The sequence below is a fragment of the Vigna angularis genome, chromosome 4, assembly GCF_016808095.1.
Source record: "Vigna angularis cultivar LongXiaoDou No.4 chromosome 4, ASM1680809v1, whole genome shotgun sequence".
NCBI classification, from domain to species: domain Eukaryota; kingdom Viridiplantae; phylum Streptophyta; class Magnoliopsida; order Fabales; family Fabaceae; genus Vigna; species Vigna angularis.
The window spans coordinates 17,861,143-17,881,062 of NC_068973.1; the positions used below are offsets into that span (position 1 = coordinate 17,861,143).

A 19,920-nucleotide genomic window follows, 5' to 3' on the forward strand; every position below is an offset into this window, starting at 1 on the left:
TAAAAAAATATCAAAAGTTCTTATATTTTTTATTGTCTAAATATAGGTTGATATTATCAGTAAACACACACAATTTTTAGTTTTAAATCAATATATATTTGTTTTAATAAACATTATAAACTTTTTAAAATATGGCATAATTTTGTAATTTCAAAGATAAAACTCACTTATTCCTCCTAAAAATTACTTGAAGTGAGAAAGAGAGAATTTTGATTTACAAAAGCAAAGTGTGAGAAATGTGATGTTTTGATAATTTGAAAATGTGAGAAAATTTATGAAAGATATGAAAGATTTAAGAGAAACATGTTGACCATGGAAACAATACCGTAAGAAGGAAAAATCATTAATTAAAAAACTTAGCTTTATTAGTTATGGTAAAAAAAGATGTTAGTGTAGCTAAGGCAACACGGATATTTAGCCATTACCATCTCTTTTATCAGTTGCTGCAATGCCTACATATCTTACATATCTACATACCTACATACCTACATACCTACCCTCTTCTCTCACTGCTTAAAAGCTTTCATCTTCAAAACACACTGTCATCATCACTCTTCATTCCTAACTCCAACCCTTTTACTATTTCAATTCTACTATAAAAACGTATCCAGATCTCCAACACTAACATGCCTAATTACACTATTCCCACCATCTCTCTTGTAATAAACAGCTTCACAATACCACCTAAATAATGCTATAAAATTTGAATTACATAAAAAAAAATACTGCTACCATGTTATTAGCATTTAGTATATGATGTTAGTAATATAAAGGAAGGTTTTAAATACAGTTTAAAAGAGTGTGAGAAGTAAAAAAGTTACTTAGAAGAAAGAACAGTGTTAGTTACTGTGACAGTGAGAATGACAATGACTAGGTTTTAACCCTTTGGTTTTGGGTTGGAAGCATAATAACCTCTCCCAACAAACGATGTACCAACGTTCTTGTCGGGACAAACACCATACGACCCACCTTTTGTTCCTCCGCTTCCATCCATGGCAGACTACGAAACCAGCCACAACCACAACCACCACCACAGCAACCACCACCAACAACCGGTGTCTAAAGAAACAGCGTTTCAGGCTCTGAACACCATAATCCAGCTTCACTTCGAGAAGACCCTGGAGAAGAAACGGGCCATAGACCTTCAGAAGAAGGAGCTTCACAAGCTCTTTCAGATTTTCTTCATCTTCCTCGCTCTCCTCTTCCTCGCCCAGTCCCAGTCCTCGCGCCTCCAATGCCGTCACTGCTGGATCCCCATCACGCTGCTCTCCATCGCCCACCTCATCTTCTACGTCTCCGTCGCCCAGACCCTCCGCTGCATCAACGGCTTCAAGTACCAGCGCCGCTGCCACAAGCTCACTCTCGGCCTCGCCACCGAGAAGCTCCGGGAGATCAAGATCAGGCTCGGCGCCGCCAACGGTGGTGACTACGATGGTGTTGCCGATGAGGAGTTCGAGATTCACTACCAGGAACCCCCCGAGAGCTACTTCGGAAAGTTTAAGAGGAATTGGGCACTTCATTTTGGTTTCTTAATCTTGATCTACGCTTTTATGATCTCTTCCTCTGTCGTTCTTTTGTGTTTTTAATCAAGGATGCTCTTTTATTAGTTTAGTGAGATTGACAGAGATGTGCCAAATTAATTATAGTTATGGGTATAGATTTTGTATGATTTGAATGATGGAATTGGTTTGTTTCCTCTCAAGTGTTAGTTCTGAAATCAAATCCATTCTCATTTCAATCTCTCTTCATTCCTTATGTATGTGTAACTCTTCTTGTTCTACTTTTATTTAGACCAACAGTCATTTTCTAATTACTGTACCTGTATCTTTATAGTAGCCTATGAGTATATTCTATTCTTATTCATGTATCTAGTGTTTGAAAAAAATGAAAAGAATGCATCTTTGAAAGTGTCAACCAAGATGGTGTTTGTGAATCAGCTTCTGTGAGGGTGAGAGCATAAGTCCACACAACGTAAACTCGTGTTTGAATTGAATTCAAACATGATCTACTAATGGATAGATTACATCATGAAAGGATCTATGGATGACAGGTCCAGGTCCAAGTATCTGCATAAATGCAAACTGGTTGCTTGTTGGGACCTCAAGTTTGAATATTACTTGGTCCATCATCCATCTCACAGTACAACTAAAGGAATGAACTTTACTCAAAAAATTAAGGCACGAATTGAGAATGGCTTTTTCTCCCAACAAGCGAAGAATTAGCCACGCAATGATGGAGTTGTAGGAGAGAGCAAAAAGGGACCCCCCTTGTTGTCCTGATCCACTTTCTCAACAGCATCTTGCCATCTCTCTTTTGTTGCCTTCAAACACCATAGAAAATATCTTTTTTGTGCTTGTCGTTTGGCTAACTAGTGCAAGATAACCAGCAATGGACGATGCCATCTTTCTGTTTCCACTTTCTGCCGATTCTCCTATTTGAATTTTTATTTCTTGTAAGTAATGTTAAAAGAAACCACTTTATTTTAATGCTGTCCATCACTTCCTTTTCCGTAATCATACATTTTAGATAACGTTTAGTCAGTCTGTTACGACTTCATTCATAAATTCTGTTCTGTATTTATTTCATCGAAAATAAAATATAATCTAACATTTAATCTAGGTTATTTATTTATATTATCAGTTAATTAAAATTTACTATAAATAAAGTTATTGCGAAAGTCTTAAACTGGTCCATACATATTAGTTCCCTATTAAAATACTTCTCGTTTCTTTTCATTTATCATTTTAAGGTTATTTTGCTCAAACTTAGAAAAACAGAATAGCTCTGCAATTTCTTATTTTACCCTTTCCCCTCTACTTCTAAAACAACAATATAAAATTATTCAAAAACTAGAAAATATATAAGGGTATAATAAAAAAAATTATTAAATCTCTAAAAAGACAGGTGAAAAAGATCATCCTCTTCCAAGATTGAGACAAGAATAATGCAGCAGAGGAAGTAAGATTTAAAAAAGAAAACAAATACACATGAAACTGTAAGCCTGATGAAAGGAAAAAAAAAAAAAAGAGAATGATTCCATTGCATTTAATTCTGTTAACAAACCCATCTGAGATGACTGATTTGGTTTGTTGTAGTTACTCTTAAAAGAATAGTCATGTCTAATGATTATCACATCGCAATACATAACGCAGCATTTCAAAAACCACCCCATAGGAGCGAAAAATTAATTTCCGTGACTGAACAATCGTTCACTTCTTTCTGTAAGAGTGTGCACTTATGTAACATTCAAAATTGCAAACAAAAGAATAAGATTTAATCGTATAACATTGATCAATTGTGATGGATTTCTTTACTGACTTGAAGGTGTAACAAGCCATATATGGCCATCTAAGATGGAGAGAGAGCATTGCACAATGTTTTGTATGCATTGACACATAGTTTGAATTTCTCTTCAGCCATGGCCTGCCATCACATAAAGGTAAAGTGCAAGCATGAGACCAGATAGCACAAATGATAACCAAAAAGATACAAAATGAAAGGTTGCTTTTATGGAGCACCTTAAGAACACTTGACAAATAAGTTTTTACAATGCCGAGTAAAACCTATACTTTATTTGTCATTCATCCTAAATATATGGAAATAAATTTTCATTTGTCCCTTTGCAAACATTGGAAACCAATGACCATCAGAGCTACGCAAAAATTGATGGAAAATGAGTAAACATGAACTACTACATTTCATGTCTAACGCAACTTTGCAACGAGGGCATGAGATGGTTGACCAAAAATCACTAATCCCAACCTTTTTCTGCAACTGGGCACAATCTCTGATTGGAGAATCCTAAACCACATCACCGGAAAATGTTACCTGTAGTTGCACCACCCCTCCACCACAATCTAAACAGATGCAAAAGACCTATTTTCTCAGCAACCCATCACAGGCATTTGTTAATTCCCATTTTTCCTTGTATTTTGAAGGGCTGGTAAACAATTTCCATTTCTTGGGAGACCTTTTATAAATATTAAGTTAAAAAAAATCTGTTTAACAAGTTATAAGTAGTAAACTAAGTATTAACCTTTGATGCAAGAGTCATTTTAATCAATGGCAAATATTAGTAGAACCACTGGTGCCCCTTCGTGGGAAGCTACACCATAAAAGCCACCAGAGATACAGATGGCTGAGATGGCATACATGATACCAATTTCACAGTACTTGGCAACTACTTTTGTGCTCAAAGTACATTCATCAAGATGACTCAATATAAAAATGGTAGTTTGGGATGGATCATGTATGTAGCTAATGCAGAATTTTGCGCCCTAAATTTGTCAATTCCATGAGTCTAACATTTCAAACTTGGTCAAAAGAATATTTCAAACTCACCTGGGAAGTGCCTTGATGCTTATCAGGATGCCATTTTAAAGCTGATAACCTAAAACTACAAGGGAAATAAACAGATATCAGCAGTTTATATTGTGTGTATATTATCTTTTATGCTTGGTATAAAATCTTGCACTGAGCAGAAACCCTGAAGCACTTACGCATTTTTAACATCTTCAATCTTTAATGGACCTGTTGGAGGCAGACCAAGAATAGTTCTATCGGAACTCGACCCCATACAACATGAGTCATCATCATCCTGCTCAACATCGCTTTCATTTTTCCACTTGTTTGTCCTATTTGAATCTTCCCTCCATTCAAACCCCGATGTGGAATGTTCAAAAGAACAACCGCTCCAATTGCTATAAGACCACGTATAACACTTGTTACCGTATGTTGCTTGAAATATTTGCTCAGGTTGGCCATCAAAGTCCTCAGAGAAACTTTCTCTTCTGATTTTTCCTGAACATATATAGTGGAGATCAGTGGAAAGAAAGTAAACAAAATGACTAAGATTGTTTAAAGACAGTCGCACAAAGAAGTCCCAGATGGCAAAGCAAAACATCTTCATTGTCTGATCAGATTGTTTACTAGTCTGTGCAATGATCAAATAATAAATTGTAATGACTAAGAGTGCCAACTTGTAACTATAACAACTGCACTTTAAACGAAAAAGTATTGCTGGAAAAGTGTACTTTCTGACAAAAAAATCCATTAAACGGATACTTAGGTGAAACACATATATTTCCTGAGATTTGAAATGTTACAAATATAACTGAAAATAGGGTATATTATAGGAGTACAATCGTTGACAAGAAAAATAGGGGGCTGGCTTTTGGTATTAAAATTTATAATAAGAGGTTTCAGTCATTTATCGCTTTGCCATGTGTATATAATATTTCAAAATCTCACAGACTGTCAACTTGTCACTAGAACAAGAAACCCTAACAAGCACGGTGATAGGTTCAGTGAGAAAGTCTATACTAGAAGAAATAAATAAAGGAGGTAGTTATAACCTCCAATAGCTATAATAGGTTGTAACAGACCAGTATATATAGTCTGTGTTTAGGTTGTTGTTAGCAGTTTTTGGAGTTTGGAAGGAAAAGGGGTTTTGGGAGAGCTAAGGTCCTGTCAAAAGACCTTTGTACCTAGGAGGCATTGTTGTAATCCTTTCACATTGACAAAACCGTTCTGTTCTAAATAAAGTCTTTCAAGAACCAGTCTTAAAGGTTTTATGTAATTCTAGTGGTCCTATCAATTGGTATTCAGAGCTCCTTTCTTGGCCCTGTGGTGGCAGCGTAAGGGCTTATGGCTAAAACCAGAATAGATTCAAGATTAGAGACTTTGGAATGCTTGTTTCAAGAATTTGAGCATGATAAAGAAAGATTGGACAAGAGCAAAATGAATGTTTGAAACGGATGGAAAATTTAATCAGTGGGTTGTCGGGTGTGGTGGAAAAGATAACATGCACTGCAGCGTCTGGGTCAAATCAGAATGTGTTTTCAGCCTGTACCTCAGGAGACAATGAGCAAGATTGGAAGATGCAGGGAGGTTCAAGGTGATGTAAACTACATTCCAATCTTTGCAGGGAAAGATGCATTTGGCTGGACTAATAGATTGAACAGATATTTCTGTTTGCAAGAAGTCTCAGAAATTGAAAGAATGCATGCAGTGATGGTGGCTTTGGAAGGAAAAGCTTTAATCCGATATCAATGGTGGGAATCTTGCAACCCATCTCCCACTTGGGAATCTTTCAATATAGCAATGGTGCAACGTTTCCAACCCAACATGCTTGAGAATCCTGTTGAATTTTACTGGCGTTACATCAGATAGGGAAAGAGGAATATGTGGAACAATTCGAGCAATATGCAGGACTCTTAAAAGGAATGAATCAAGATTATCTAATTGGAATATTCTTGAATGGGTTAAAAGAAGAGATCAAGGCTGAGGTTAAGTTGTATGAACCTTCTAATTTGGCTGATTTGATGAGGAAAGCTCAAATGGTTGAAGACAAAATTAAAATTGTATTCAAGGGAAAAGGAGCAGTAGAGACCAAGCCTGTTACGAGATCCTAATTAAATTGGATTACTAGGAGTTTTGCTCGAGAAGGACATCCTCAAATGGCTGTGAATGTTCTAGGAAAGAACTAAGATTCAAATCGCAGTAGGGGATCATCTTATAAGCGCCTGACAAATGAGGAGATGCAAGACAAAATCAAAAAAGGATTATGCTTCAGATGTAAGAAAAGTATAGTCCTAATCATATTTGTCGCAACAAGCAATTTCACATGCTTTTGATTACAGAAGAAGAGTAAGAAGAGTGGCTGGAAGAAGATACAAACATAGAGATTGAGGTGGAAGAGGCAAAAGCAATGCAGCTGTCCATGTTTACCTTAGCTGGCCTAACCACCAAGAAGTCATTGAAGCTTTGGGACACATTGGTCAAGAACAAGTCATTGTGATGATAGATTGTGGGGCTTCCCATAATTTTATTTCCAAAGAATTGATGGGAAGATGTGGGCTGGCATATGTTGATACTCCTACATATGTGGTGGAAGTAGGTGACGGTAGTAAACTAAACTGCCAAGGAAAATGCACAAAATTGATGTTGGAAATTCAAGGAATAAGGATTTGTCAAGAATTCTTTATCTTTGATATTGGAGGGGCAAATATTGTTCTTGGCCTATAATGGTTAGCTAGTTTGGGTGAAGTAAAGGCAGATTTTGGAAAGTTAGAAAGTTACAACTCACTATTGGTGGAGAAGGTAATCAAGTCACGTGTTAGGAGACCCAACTTTTCCTACCACAGCCATTATCACTGAATTGAAAAAAGGAGATACAGGGTATTTGGTGGTGGCAGTTCAGGGGGATATAGCAGAGGGTTCAACTACAGTGCCAATAGAAGTAGATTGGCTATTAACTTCATACACGGACGTATTTCAAAGTTTAGAAGGCCTACCCCAAAAGAGGCAGCAAGATCACGCTATTCATCTTTGAGAAGGGGCTTCCGTTACTAATTTGAGGCCTTACAAAATATTCTCACCAATAGAAGAATGAAATATAAAAGCTAATTAGTGAGATATTAAAGGCTGGCATCATTCGTCCGAGCATCCGCCCTTATTCTAGTCCTATAATTTTAGTGAGCAAAAAAGGATGGTGGGTGGAGATTTTGTATAGATTACAAGGCTTTTAACAAGCTGACAATCACCAATAAATTTCCAATTCCGATAATTGAGGAGTTGTTAGATGAATTAGTAGGAGCAACCATTTTCTCTAAACTTGATCTTAAATCTGGCTACCATTAGATTAGAATGAAGGACGGAGATATTGAGAAGACAACTTTTAGGATTCATGAAGGCCACTATGAGTTCCTTGTCATGCCTTTTGGGTTGACCACTGCTGCTACCTTTCAATCGTTAATGAATGAGGTTCTAAAACCCTTTCTCAGGAAATTCGTCCTAGTGTTTTTTGGTGACATTAATCTACGGCCCTTCATTGGATATGCATCTCCCTCATTTATCCCAAGTTTTACAGCAGCTGTGTGAGCATCACTTGCAGGTCAACAGAAAAAAAATGTACTTTTGGCCAAGCTAGCATCAAATATTTGGGCCATGTGATTTTGGGTGCAGGTGTATCTGCTGACCCTAAGAAAATAGAAGCAATGTGGACGTGGCTGATTCCAAAAGACTACTTTACGTGGTGTTTTGGGCCTTACATGTTATTATAGGACGTTTGTGCAAGATTATGGAAAAATTGCAAAGCCTTTGATACAATTATTGAAGAAAGATGGGTTTCACTATAATATGGCTGCTCGGAGGGCTTTTGAAATCCTAAAGGAAGCTGTATCACGATTACCCACTTTGGCCATTCCAGATTTTTCGAAACCTTTTGTAGTTGAAACTGATGCTTCAAGAAAGGGGTTAGGTGCAGTCCTTCTTCAAGAAAGTAGACCGTTAGCTTTCTGGAGCCAGGCTTAATGGCTGCTATACAAGCACTTAATAAATGGAGGCATTGTTTGTTAGGGCCTCATTCATTCATTGATTATAACAGATCAGAAAAGCATAAAATTTCTGACAGAGCGGAAACTTTTAACGGAAGAACAAGTCAGATGGGCATCAAAATCAATTGGATCTGATTTTGAAATCAGATAGACCTGGAAGAGAAACACTATGGCTGATACTTATCCAGAATTGCTCATTTCAGCAGTATCTCTTTGTTAAAACCCCAAGATTGGGAAGATGAGATGCGGATAGATATGAAGTTGAGTGGCATTACGACAAATTTACTAGTGGATCCTACTGCTCACCCTCATTATTAGATCAGAAAAGGAAGACTGTATTATCATGGTAAATTAGTGTTACCCGCTAATTATTCCCGAATTCCTATCATTATTAAGGAGCTACATGAAACACCCATGGGAGGACACAGTGGTTATTTTCATACTCTTAAAAGAGTTGCAGGTGTTTTATATTGGGAGGGCATGTGGAAGGACATAAAACAATTTATCTTGCAATGTGACGTTTGCCAAAGGAATTAAACTAAGACACTGTCCCCTACGTCATTACTGCAGCCACTGCCTATTCCAACACAAGTATGGACAAATATCTCCATGGATTTTATTGGAGGACTACCAAAAGCAAAGGGAAAAAGACACCATTTTTGTTGTGGTGGACAAATTCACAAAATATGCTCATTTCTTTGCTTTATCTCATCCTTATTCAGCATTGGAGGTGGCTCAACTTTTTGTGAAGGAAGTTGTTCGTTTACATGGTTTTCCCTCATCCATTCTGGTAGACCGGTTTTCCCTCATCCATTGTGTTAGACCGAGACAAGGTTTCCTTGGCCAATTTTAGAGGGAGATTTTTAAACAAGCAGGAACTAAATTGAAGTACAAGACGACTTATGATCCATAATCAGATGGTTAAACAGAGGCTATAAATCGTTGTTTGGAAACATATTTGAGGTGTATGTCAGGCACTCAACCAAAACAATGGCCCACTTGGCTGCCTTGGGCTGAATTTTGGTTTAACACCAATTACAGCACCTCTTCACAAATGACACCATTTAAGGCTTCATATGGATGTGATCCACCTCTCACTTTGAAAGGTATAACAATCCCATCCAAGGTGGAGAGTGTTAATCAGATGCAGGAAGAAAGGGATGGCATTTTGAAAAAGTTGAAGGATAATTTGTGCAAAGCAAGGGAGAAAAATAAGTTGCAAGCTGACAAACACAGAAGGGATGTGGTTTATAATGGAGATTGGGTTTTCTTAAAGATTCAACCATATAGATTCAAATCTTTAGCAAGAAAACCAAATGAAAAATTGAGCCCACACTACTATGGACCTTATCAGGTGGTGGAACAAATTGGTAAGGTTGCTTATAGACTACTCTTGCCAGAACACAGCTGTATTCACCCTGTCTTTCATGTATCTTTACTCAAACCAGCAGTGAGTAATGTGCCATGCTCTCAACCTTTACCTCCTATGTTGTCCAAGGAATATATGTTAGAAGTTATGCCTGAAAAGTTGCTTGATAGATGAAGGAATGCAGCAGGCGAACTAGAAGTCTTGCTCAAATGGCAGCAACTCCCCGAGATGGAGCATAGTTAGGAATCTGCAAATGTCATCAACACAAAATTTCCAGACTTTCACCTTGAAGACAAGGTGAAACTCAAGGGCGGGGTATTGATAGGTTCAGTGGGGAAGTCTATACTAGACGAAATAAATAAAGGAGGTAGTTATAACCACTTGTAGCTATAACAGGTTGTAACAGACTAGTATATATAGTCTGTTTTTGGGTTATTGTTAGCAATTTTGGAGGAAAAGGGGTTTTGGGAGAGCTAAGGTCCTCTCGAAAGACCTTTGTACCTAGGAGGCATTGTTGTAATCCTGTCACATTGACAAAACTTCTGTTCTAAATAAAGTCTTTCAAGAGCATATATTGAAGGTTTTCTGTAATTCTGGTGGTCCTGTCACACAGCTATGCAGTTGAGGGTGGGTTGGGGAAGGAAAGCTGAGAAAATTAAAAGAGAAATGACAAAATGCACTATAAACTTGAGCTGAAAAAGAACTCACGTTTAGTTTTCTTTTGTGGTTTTCCACCAGACCTCTGACCAGACTTTGATTGACCTTTATTGGAATGCCTACCTAGGCCTTCATACTTGTCATCATAAGTTGACAGTTAGCAATTGTAATAAAAATAAATAGAACACAATGAAACGTATTAAGTAAAGCAAAAACAACTTGGAAATGCATGAAAAAGATTGAGTGGCCTTTTTTGGTAAATATAGTTTCATTCCTTAACCTCACAATGATGTTAGCTGAAGAGGGAGAGAGTAATTCTGCAGCAATTCTTCATGGCATATTAGAGAAAGGGGTCATATTTTATTTCTAAAATGGATTGGAATTATTGACAGACAATACTCAACAACATGTAGGTTTCAATTAGTTTTAACTGCGACTAGAGCAATGGGCCTTGTTAAGCGTCCAAAAATCATATAACATTGTTAGACCTCTACTTGTGTATAGTAGGAGAAAGACAGTTACATAACTTAACTGTCTAGGCAGTTAAGGGGTTAGGGGGTTGGTTGAGGATACCTTGTATATAAGGGAGATTAGTTGTAAGTGGAGGGGAGTTTTTTGGAGTATTATTGTTTTGCGGGAACTCTTGTAGTTCTTTGGAGAGAGGTTAAGCTCTCGGGTTACGTTGTAACACCATTCTTGTTGATTCTTTTCAATAAAAGAAGGCTGTATAATTCAGAGTACCTGTTCGGTGTTGTGTTTCTAGTGCTATTCATAGGTTATTGATTAAAAGAACCTATCATTTGGTCCGACCTGCCGGATCGGAGGGGGGTGAAGGAAATTGCGGTTGATAGAATGAAGGCGCAGATAGGGGAGCTACGACCAGATTATGCAGCAATACGCCAAAATTATGCTGCAATACGCCAAGATTTGCAAGAAATAATGAGGATGATGGGGGCGCGGGCTCACAACAACGACGAACAATCAGGTGGAAGTCAGGCTTACGTCAAAGGAAACCAGCGACGGTGCGAGGAGGATATTGGAGGGAGTGTGGGTGGCGATTACGGTGGGACCCAAACCCACAATCACTGTGGCGATCACCAGGAGGTGCAAAATCAATGGCGGAAAAGGGTTGAATTAACCGCTTTCGAAGGGTTGGACCCGTTAAACTGGATCAATAGGGCGGAGAGGGTTTTCGAGCTTCAAGGAGTAGCGGAGGAGGAGAAAGTGCAGTTCGCGGACATAAGCATGGAGGGCAACGCGGGCTACTGGTTCAGAGCCTGGAAGGAGAAAGCCAAGAACCGTTCCTGGGATGGCTTGAAGGAGGCCATGGTGATAAGGTTTGGAACCATTGTTGAGCGTTTGGCGGCATCAAAACAGGTGGCGACAGGGGAAGAGTATGTTCAGGGAAGCGAAAAGGTAAGGAAAGGGAGCGGGATAGAAGACGAGTCATCTGAGGGACGAACGAGCGGTCAGTGGACACAGTCCGAGGCCGATCGCTATAACTCAAGCCGATCGAGATTTGCCAAGCGGTCCGAGGACATAGAAGACCAGTCGTATTGGGGACGAACGAGCGGTCAGTGGACACAGTGCGAGGCCGATCGCTATAACACAGGCCGATCGAGGGTTGTCGAGTGGTCTGAGGTCAAGCGCAATATCCCAGGTGAGGTTGCCGAGCGGTCCGAGATAGAAATAGACCTGAAGCAGACGGAGTTGTCCACTCTCTCGGCTGGTGGCCCTATTCAGCCAAAAGCGATGAAGCTGCATGGTTCGATAGATAAAGAGCCGAACGGTATAAATATAGTGGGAAGAGAGCCGAACGGTATAAAGATAGTGGGAATTGAGCCGAACGGTAGAAGAGGACTGTTGGATCCGAACGTGAGAAGACCGGAACCGAACGTGAGGGGACTGCCAGAACAGAATGGAAGAGGACGAGAGGAACTGAACGGTCTTATAGCTACAGTAAAAGGCCGAACGGTTTTACACTCAAAACGGTCTCCTAGTCATTGGTCGAACGGCCTTACCATTAGAAGGAAGGATGAGGAGGGAAAGATGGATGTTACCACATCGGGAGGCGATAACAGGGGAAGAATGGTCAGAAACTTACCTTATCCAGAGTTTCTGAAGAGGCGGGAAGAAGGAAGGTGTTTCCGATGCGGTGGACCATTCGCTCCGGGTCATCATGTGCGGAGAAGAACTTAAGGGTCCTGTTACTAGCGGAGGACGAGGAGGAGGAATGGGAGGAAAACGTTAAAACCCTGGAGCTGTCGGCATGTTCGGCGGAGGGGCTGACGCCTTCCAAGACCCTGAAGTTTACCGGATTGATAGGGGAGAGAAGAGTGGTAGTCTTGATTGACAGTGGGGCCAGCCACAATTTCATTAGCCAGAACGTGGTGGAGGAATTGAAGCTGCCGGTGACCGAGACGTCTTCATACACCGTGAGCCTAGGTGATGGCCATCGCCGAACGACGAGTGGGCGTTGCGAGAGAGTGAGGATACGTTTGGGGAACACCACTGTCGAGGAGGATTTTTACGTGTTTGAGCTTGGAGGAGTAGATGTCATCTTGGGTATTGCTTGATTGGCCAAATTGGGAGAGGTCGTGTTGAACTGGAGAGAGATGTCCATGAGATATGTAGTGGGGGGTGATAAAGTGGAGATAAAAGGGGAACCAGCTTTATGCCGCCAGCTGGTGGAACCTAAGGCCTTGATGAAGATGCTGGATGCTGACTCATGGATATTAATATGGGAGCTGGAGGTAGTGGAGCAAGGGTCTAGCGGTGAGGTGACAGATGATTTGACGGCGCAGCAGAAAATGGAATTCAGAGCAGTGTGGCAGTTCCATTCACGTGTGTTCCTGGAGAGAAAAGGGCTGCCTTCCCGACGTAGTTTGGAGCACAAAATTCTGCTGAAAGGAGAAAGCTCAATAAATGTTAGGCCATACAGATACCCATATCTCTTGAAGGAGGAAATAGAAAAACAAGGTGTTGGATAGGAGGCAGAGGCAGAGTGGGGAAGAGGCAATACCACAGGTGTTGATCGAGGGCAAGAAGGGGGTCGAGAGGGAGCTACTTGGGAAGATGTAGCAACTATTCAGGAACAATACCCTGACTTCAACCTTAGGGACAAGGTTGTTTCGGAAGAGGGTGGTATTGTTAGACCTCTACTTGTGTATAGTAGGAGAAAGACAGTTACATAACTTAACTGTCTAGGCAGTTAAGGGGTTAGGGGGTTGGTTGAGGATACCTTGTATATAAGGGAGATTAGTTGTAAGTGGAGGGGAGTTTTTTGGAGTATTATTGTTTTGCGGGAACTCTTGTAGTTCTTTGGAGAGAGGTTAAGCTCTCGGGTTACGTTGTAACACCATTCTTGTTGATTCTTTTCAATAAAAGAAGGCTGTATAATTCAGAGTACCTGTTCGGTGTTGTGTTTCTAGTGCTATTCATAGGTTATTGATTAAAAGAACCTATCATGAAAAAGATTGAGTGGCCTTTTTTGGTAAATATAGTTTCATTCCTTAACCTCACAATGATGTTAGCTGAAGAGGGAGAGAGTAATTCTGCAGCAATTCTTCATGGCATATTAGAGAAAGGGGTCATATTCTATTTCTAAAATGGATTGGAATTATTGACAGACAATACTCAACAACATGTAGGTTTCAATTAGTTTTAACTGCGACTAGAGCAATGGGCCTTGTTAAGCGTCCAAAAATCATATAACATCAACATAAAAATACTCACCACCAAAATAACCAAAACTCAATTTCAAAGGTAAACAGATCAGAAAATGCTGACATTTGACACCTTTCTGGATAGTATATTAGTTTTATCTTGTGTTTGGAGAGGGAACTTTATAATTTCTAAACAAATCAAACACATTAAATCTGAATTGCTTTCATTCAGTTCAAAACTATTGAATTTTTGTTATATACATATAAAGTATTTTAATTACCACCAAATAATACTATGGTGTCAGTAAAAAAAATCCTTGTAGACATCGATAAAAAGATAACCATTATAAACTTAGCTGAAAAAATTTAACTAACATCTACCGAAAAATACTCCCACTAACATTAGTCCAAAAAACCCCAATAAACATCAACCGAGAAATACCCATGCCTTCATCAATGAATAAATATTCTCAATAATATCAACCAGAAACTAACTCCTACCAACATCAATAAAAAACCATAATTTACAGTAATAAAAAATTAGTTTCATTTGTGTCAACAAAAAACCATCATAACATTAATCGAAAAACAATTCTCCTATGGTTTGTTGAGAAAACCCTTATTAACTTTGATCAAGAAATAATTCTAACTAGCATTCTAAACAACTTAGTTGAAAGACAACCTTAACTAACATCAACTAAAAATAATTTCGATTGACATACCTAAATATGTTTAACATCAGTAAAAATGAAAAACTATTAATGCTAACAAAGAAAACTATAACTATCAAAGTAAAGTCAGTTGAAAAATAACACTAACATATATAAAATAAACTTAGAAATGGAAAAAAAAGTCAGGATAGATTTCAACTTAAAGAAAACTCCTACCAATATCAATTGAAAAAACAATAGTGAGCCACCGACACCCTGACCTAGAGGCAATTGATGGTGTTCTAACCAAAACTGGCCTGACAATGACCCAACCAAGGCTGAGGTGAAGAAAGACTATAATGAGAAGAAATATAGATTTGAAAGGGAAGTATGAAGAATTTCAAATTCTTATTTTGTTGGTGGAATTTGAAATTATTTAGTTTTAAGTATTCAAATTACTCTCAAATTCATAGAATTTCAATTTCTTTTATAATTCCCAATCCAAAAAACATATTTGAACATTAAACACTTCAAATTCTCTATAAAAATGAATTGCCCTCTAAGAATATAATAAAAAAAATTCATATATTTCAAAGGTATATATCACTCGTGGAAAATATATTAAAGCCAACATTACAAAACTTGAGTGTAAAGTGAATTTGTATTGACTTATATACTATAATTTGATCATATGTCTAGTCAATGTAAAATTTTCAACAACCACGTTGGTTTTGATGAATATCAATGAAAACTTCCAAACCAACAATGAAGTTTGTTTTAAAATCATGTAAAAGTGATTTTTGACTTAAACCAGTGTAAAAGAGTGCAAAACTTTTAATCCTAAAAGCCAGCTTGTTCACGCACTTGCAGTTCATCTCTCTTTCTAATCCAGAATTTGTCCACACAAATCCTCACCCAGAAAATTTTAAGGAAACATAGGGAACATAAACAAATAAAAAGGAATTAGTAATATAATAACAATGCAAAAGATCAAAGTTTCTCAACATAATCAAAGATCTTGGAAAGCATACCTCAAATGAAAATTTAGAGGATCCACTATTGTAAAGAAGACTATTCAGAGCTTTCTTTGCATCAGCACGCTTTTGACGGGTAATGAATTTGATTTGACTCTGAAATTCACTTTTCCATCATGAGCAACTCTATTAATAATTATATTGATGTCAAAGAAGCAGGGTTTTCAAAATTATAGCAGTATAAAGAAACACAAGGAGAAAAAACTATGACAGCGCTAAACTACAAGCTCAACAGATTCCTATCTACATTTGTTATGAATTGCATGTCACTAGAAAATTCCACTGCATCTCATAGTTAAAAAATTCCTTGAGCTTCAGAAATGAGAAATCAATAAATTCTGAGTAGGAGTGAAACACACTCTAATACACACAAGACTAAATATGTGCCTAGCAATAAAACAAGCTTGCACTTAATTTGAGTAATCGGCTATTGTTTGTTTGTAACTTATATCACCAAAAAAGTATCACTAACCATAAAATTAGAAAAATTGAATTTGAAAGTCATGGGGTTTATAAAACAGAATGCCATATCTTAACTATGCACACTAAGTGTAGTCAAAGAAAACAGTAAAAACTGAAGAATGTGGTACAGCTTGTAATATGAGCGTATATCTTTCCTCCTCTCAACCCTTCTCTGATTTTCTTTCTAGTTAGGACTTGACTCAATTATCTACAAAGGTTAAATGATAATAGCAGTTTCACCGCATGCCTAACTTAAGGAGTAGAAAACCTTCAACTTACATAAAAAGCTTAACAGGTTCCAGTCAACTTAGGGATTGACGTGTGTGAATATGTACAAGTGGCATTCAAGTAAAAGTGACTAAATTGCTCTATTCATCATAATTGCTGCCCTCCGTTTGTTTAGTTCAGAGTTCAGATATTTTCATATTAGGAAATTCTGTAAAACCTAAGATCTAAAACTCTCACAAGCTATCTGTCACTGTCCTAAATAAATGACGATTAGTAAATGATTCTAGTACTATTCACAACTGAATTGTGCAAATAATTCACCATTGGCAGCTGGAAACCAGTACCAATAGAATCTTTGCATTGCAGTTAAACTTTTTCTCCAGCTCAGAATGCAGGAGGTTTCATCGTCATCATATTAACATGATAAAGCTTTTGACTTGTATAAAACTAGTTAAAAGGTAACTAACTAACCATTGTATCAAAGGAGAAATTTAAAATCCCAAAATACACTCCTTTGAATAATACTTCTTGATTTTACAATCCATAAAAGGCACGGTGGAATAAACTTCCTACAATTACCGAAAAAATGCAGAAATATATGGGCTAAAGTTATATGCTCCAAATGTATACCTTTGATGGTTGTTGTTGACCCTTTCCTATATGCTGCAGGGGAAAATATAAAGCGTTGTATTAATTTCCAAACTTTCTCATAGCTAGTAAAGTGCAAATAAGTCATCCAAGAAGAAACGAGAACATAAACAACCCAAACAGAAAATGATAATACATAACCAACCCAAACTCAATATAATATCAAGAAAAAGAACTACACAGCTCAAACACGATTTAAAAATCGCCTTTTGAAATCAGAAAAAAAAAAACTTACGGAGCTGAATTTGTTCTTCCAATTTTGACAGGTACAAGGAGTGGAATGAAACTCGGAGAAATGCGTGAGAGAGGGAATAACGCGAGTCTTCAGAGACGACAAGTTTCGCCATCGTGCTAATTGCATATCGGGAATTAGAGTGCGACCAAAGTTGAAGGATTCTGCTGTAACGGCGTCGTTTGAAGAGAACAGTTCTTTGGTGTTTGATGTTAGACCACAACCGCGCCGAGGTTGTCTCGCTAGCCTCCTCTGCCTCCCCTGTATCGCAGAAATCACGGAATACCCAAACAACACATGCTCTGAAAAAGTATATGGGCCCTACTATTAGCACCCCTTACTTATTATTGAAACTTCCCATTCAAGTGAAAAAAAAAACTAAATTCTCTTTATTTTTGTTTTGGCAGATCATACAGAAACCTATTTTTTTCATTACAAACTATTTTCTACTATAAAAAGTCTACTCCACTAACTGAAGACAAATATTTAAATTCATTCAGTAAATATAAGTCAATGGTTATGCCTTAACTTAGTGTAGTTTTGAGGTTAAATAGGATTTTAATTCTTAAATTTGAAATGTAAAATTGAAACATTTTTTATCTTTTAAATTTTAATATATTTCAACTTCTAAACTTAAAAAATAATAAATGTAATCATCTTGTTCTAAGACATTAATTTTATTTTAAGCATGATATTTTATGTTAATATTTAAGTTGAATGTAACAAATAATATAAACCAATCAACCCTCAACCTAAAATGTTATTTGATGATATATTTTTGTATCTAGAATTTAAAAATGAATTAATGCATTTTAAAATGTTTACTCCGTTTAAGATATTCCCATTTTAATTTCAATTAATAAACAAATTCAACACTAAAAACATTTAATATAATTAGATTAAAAATATTATATTCATTCACTTTTAAAGTTTAAGAACTAAAATATATTTTTTAAAAACTAAAATATATTAAAAGTTGAAACAAAAACAAATTCTAATTTTAAATCAAAGTTATTTAACCCTTTATTTTTAAAGTTTCTATCAATTTAGAACACAAATTCAAATTTATTATCAAAATTTAAAAATTAAAAACACATTTAATCATATTTTTAATTATACTTTTAAATTGAATCAAGCAAACAGTGTACTATTGATATATGTAATTTTATCATGAAAAATATTTTTAGTCACCTGATTGTGTTTTTGTTTGTGTAGGAATGACAATGTAGTCGATTCGTCCAACTTTGACCTATCTCCATCAGACCTACAAAATATGGGTAGAGTTAACTTATACCTTGCATCCTGCAGATTTACGACCAGATGTATAACCTACATATAAATTTTAATAACTTTACTTTTATTTAATTAAATTAATAAAAATAATAATTTTATTAGTTTATTTTTTTGAATAAGTAAAATTCATTATTTTATAATTATAATTTTATGTAGAATCTATTGAAATTGTGGCCCTAATATTTACATCGACTATTTGGCGCATTCGTCGCCGAGCTTTTTTCGCCACCGCAAAAGATGCCGAAGTCGAGCTTGAAATCTACCTTTCAGATTCAATTGTTCTAATGTTATGGTCAATGATACTTTTTTTCGTGATATAAGTTATAAACATACAATAGCGGATTACTCAAACTAAGTGCAAGCTTGCTTTTATTGCTGGGCAAATATTTAGTCTTGTGTGTATTAGAGTGTGCTTCAGTCCTACCCAGAATTTATTGATTTCTCATTTCTGACGCTCAAGGGATTTTTTAACTATTAGATGCAGTGGAATTTTCTAGTGACATGCAATTCATAACAAATGTAGATAGGAATCTGTTAAGCGTGTAGTTTAGCACTGTCATAGTTTTTTTAATAGAGTTGCTATAATTGTGAAAACCATGCTTCTTTGACATCAATATAATTATTAATAGAGTTGCTCATGATGGAAAAGTGAATTTCAGAGTCAAATCAAATTCATTACCCGTAAAAAAAGTGCTGATGCAAAGAAAGCTCTGAATAGTCTTATTTACAATTGTGGATCCTCTAAAGTTTAATTTGAGGTATGCTTTCCAAGATCTTTGATTATGTTGAGAAACTTTGTTCTTTTGCGTTGTTATTATATTACTGATTCCTTTTTATTTGTTTACTGTCCCTGGGTTTCCTTAAAATTTTATGGGTAAGGATTTGTGTGGGAAAATTCTGTTTAGAAAGAGAGATGAACTGCAAGTGCGTGAACAAGCTGGCTTTTTGGATTAAAACTTTTGCACTCTTTAGATAGGACTTTCTGAAAAATAATGCCCTGCAGACAACAAGTGTTGGATTAAAATTACAAAAAGGAAAGTATGTCTAGCTTTATAGTGTAATCCTTAAAGACAAGTGAGAATATATTAATGAATCTCGTATGTGTGTCCGAGTTAATAGAAAGAGGAGGTAAGGATTGATTTACACTTGTTTAAGTCAAAATCACTTTTACATGATTTTATAACAAACTTCATTGTTGGTTTGGAAGCTTTCATTGATATGCATCAAAACCAATGTGGTTCTTGAAAATCTTACATGAAATATAACCAAATTATGGTATATAAATCAATACAAATTCACTTTACACTTTAGTTTTTTAATGTTGGCCTCAATATATTTTCTTCTAG

The 19,920-nt window shown here is 36.8% G+C and overlaps 2 protein-coding genes across 2 annotated transcripts; one reads left to right on the forward strand and one right to left on the reverse strand.

The window, feature by feature from the left end:
• The first annotated feature begins 789 nt into the window (after positions 1-789).
• On the forward strand, positions 790-1,738 carry LOC108330956 (uncharacterized). The gene has a single exon (XM_017565556.2). It carries the CDS (start codon positions 993-995, stop codon positions 1,584-1,586), a length of 594 nt encoding a protein of 197 aa, XP_017421045.1. The 5' UTR covers positions 790-992; the 3' UTR covers positions 1,587-1,738.
• A 1,269-nt stretch (positions 1,739-3,007) lies between these two features.
• Positions 3,008-17,591, reverse strand: LOC108329940 (uncharacterized). The gene is made up of 7 exons (XM_017564335.2): positions 17,285-17,591; positions 17,032-17,064; positions 15,709-15,807; positions 10,414-10,498; positions 4,500-4,800; positions 4,342-4,396; positions 3,008-3,423 (listed from the first exon to the last, which is right to left on the reverse strand). The coding sequence occupies exons 1-7, from the start codon at positions 17,408-17,410 to the stop codon at positions 3,349-3,351; spliced, it is 774 nt and encodes a 257-aa protein (XP_017419824.1). The 5' UTR covers positions 17,411-17,591; the 3' UTR covers positions 3,008-3,348.
• Between the last annotated feature and the right edge of the window lie 2,329 nt (positions 17,592-19,920).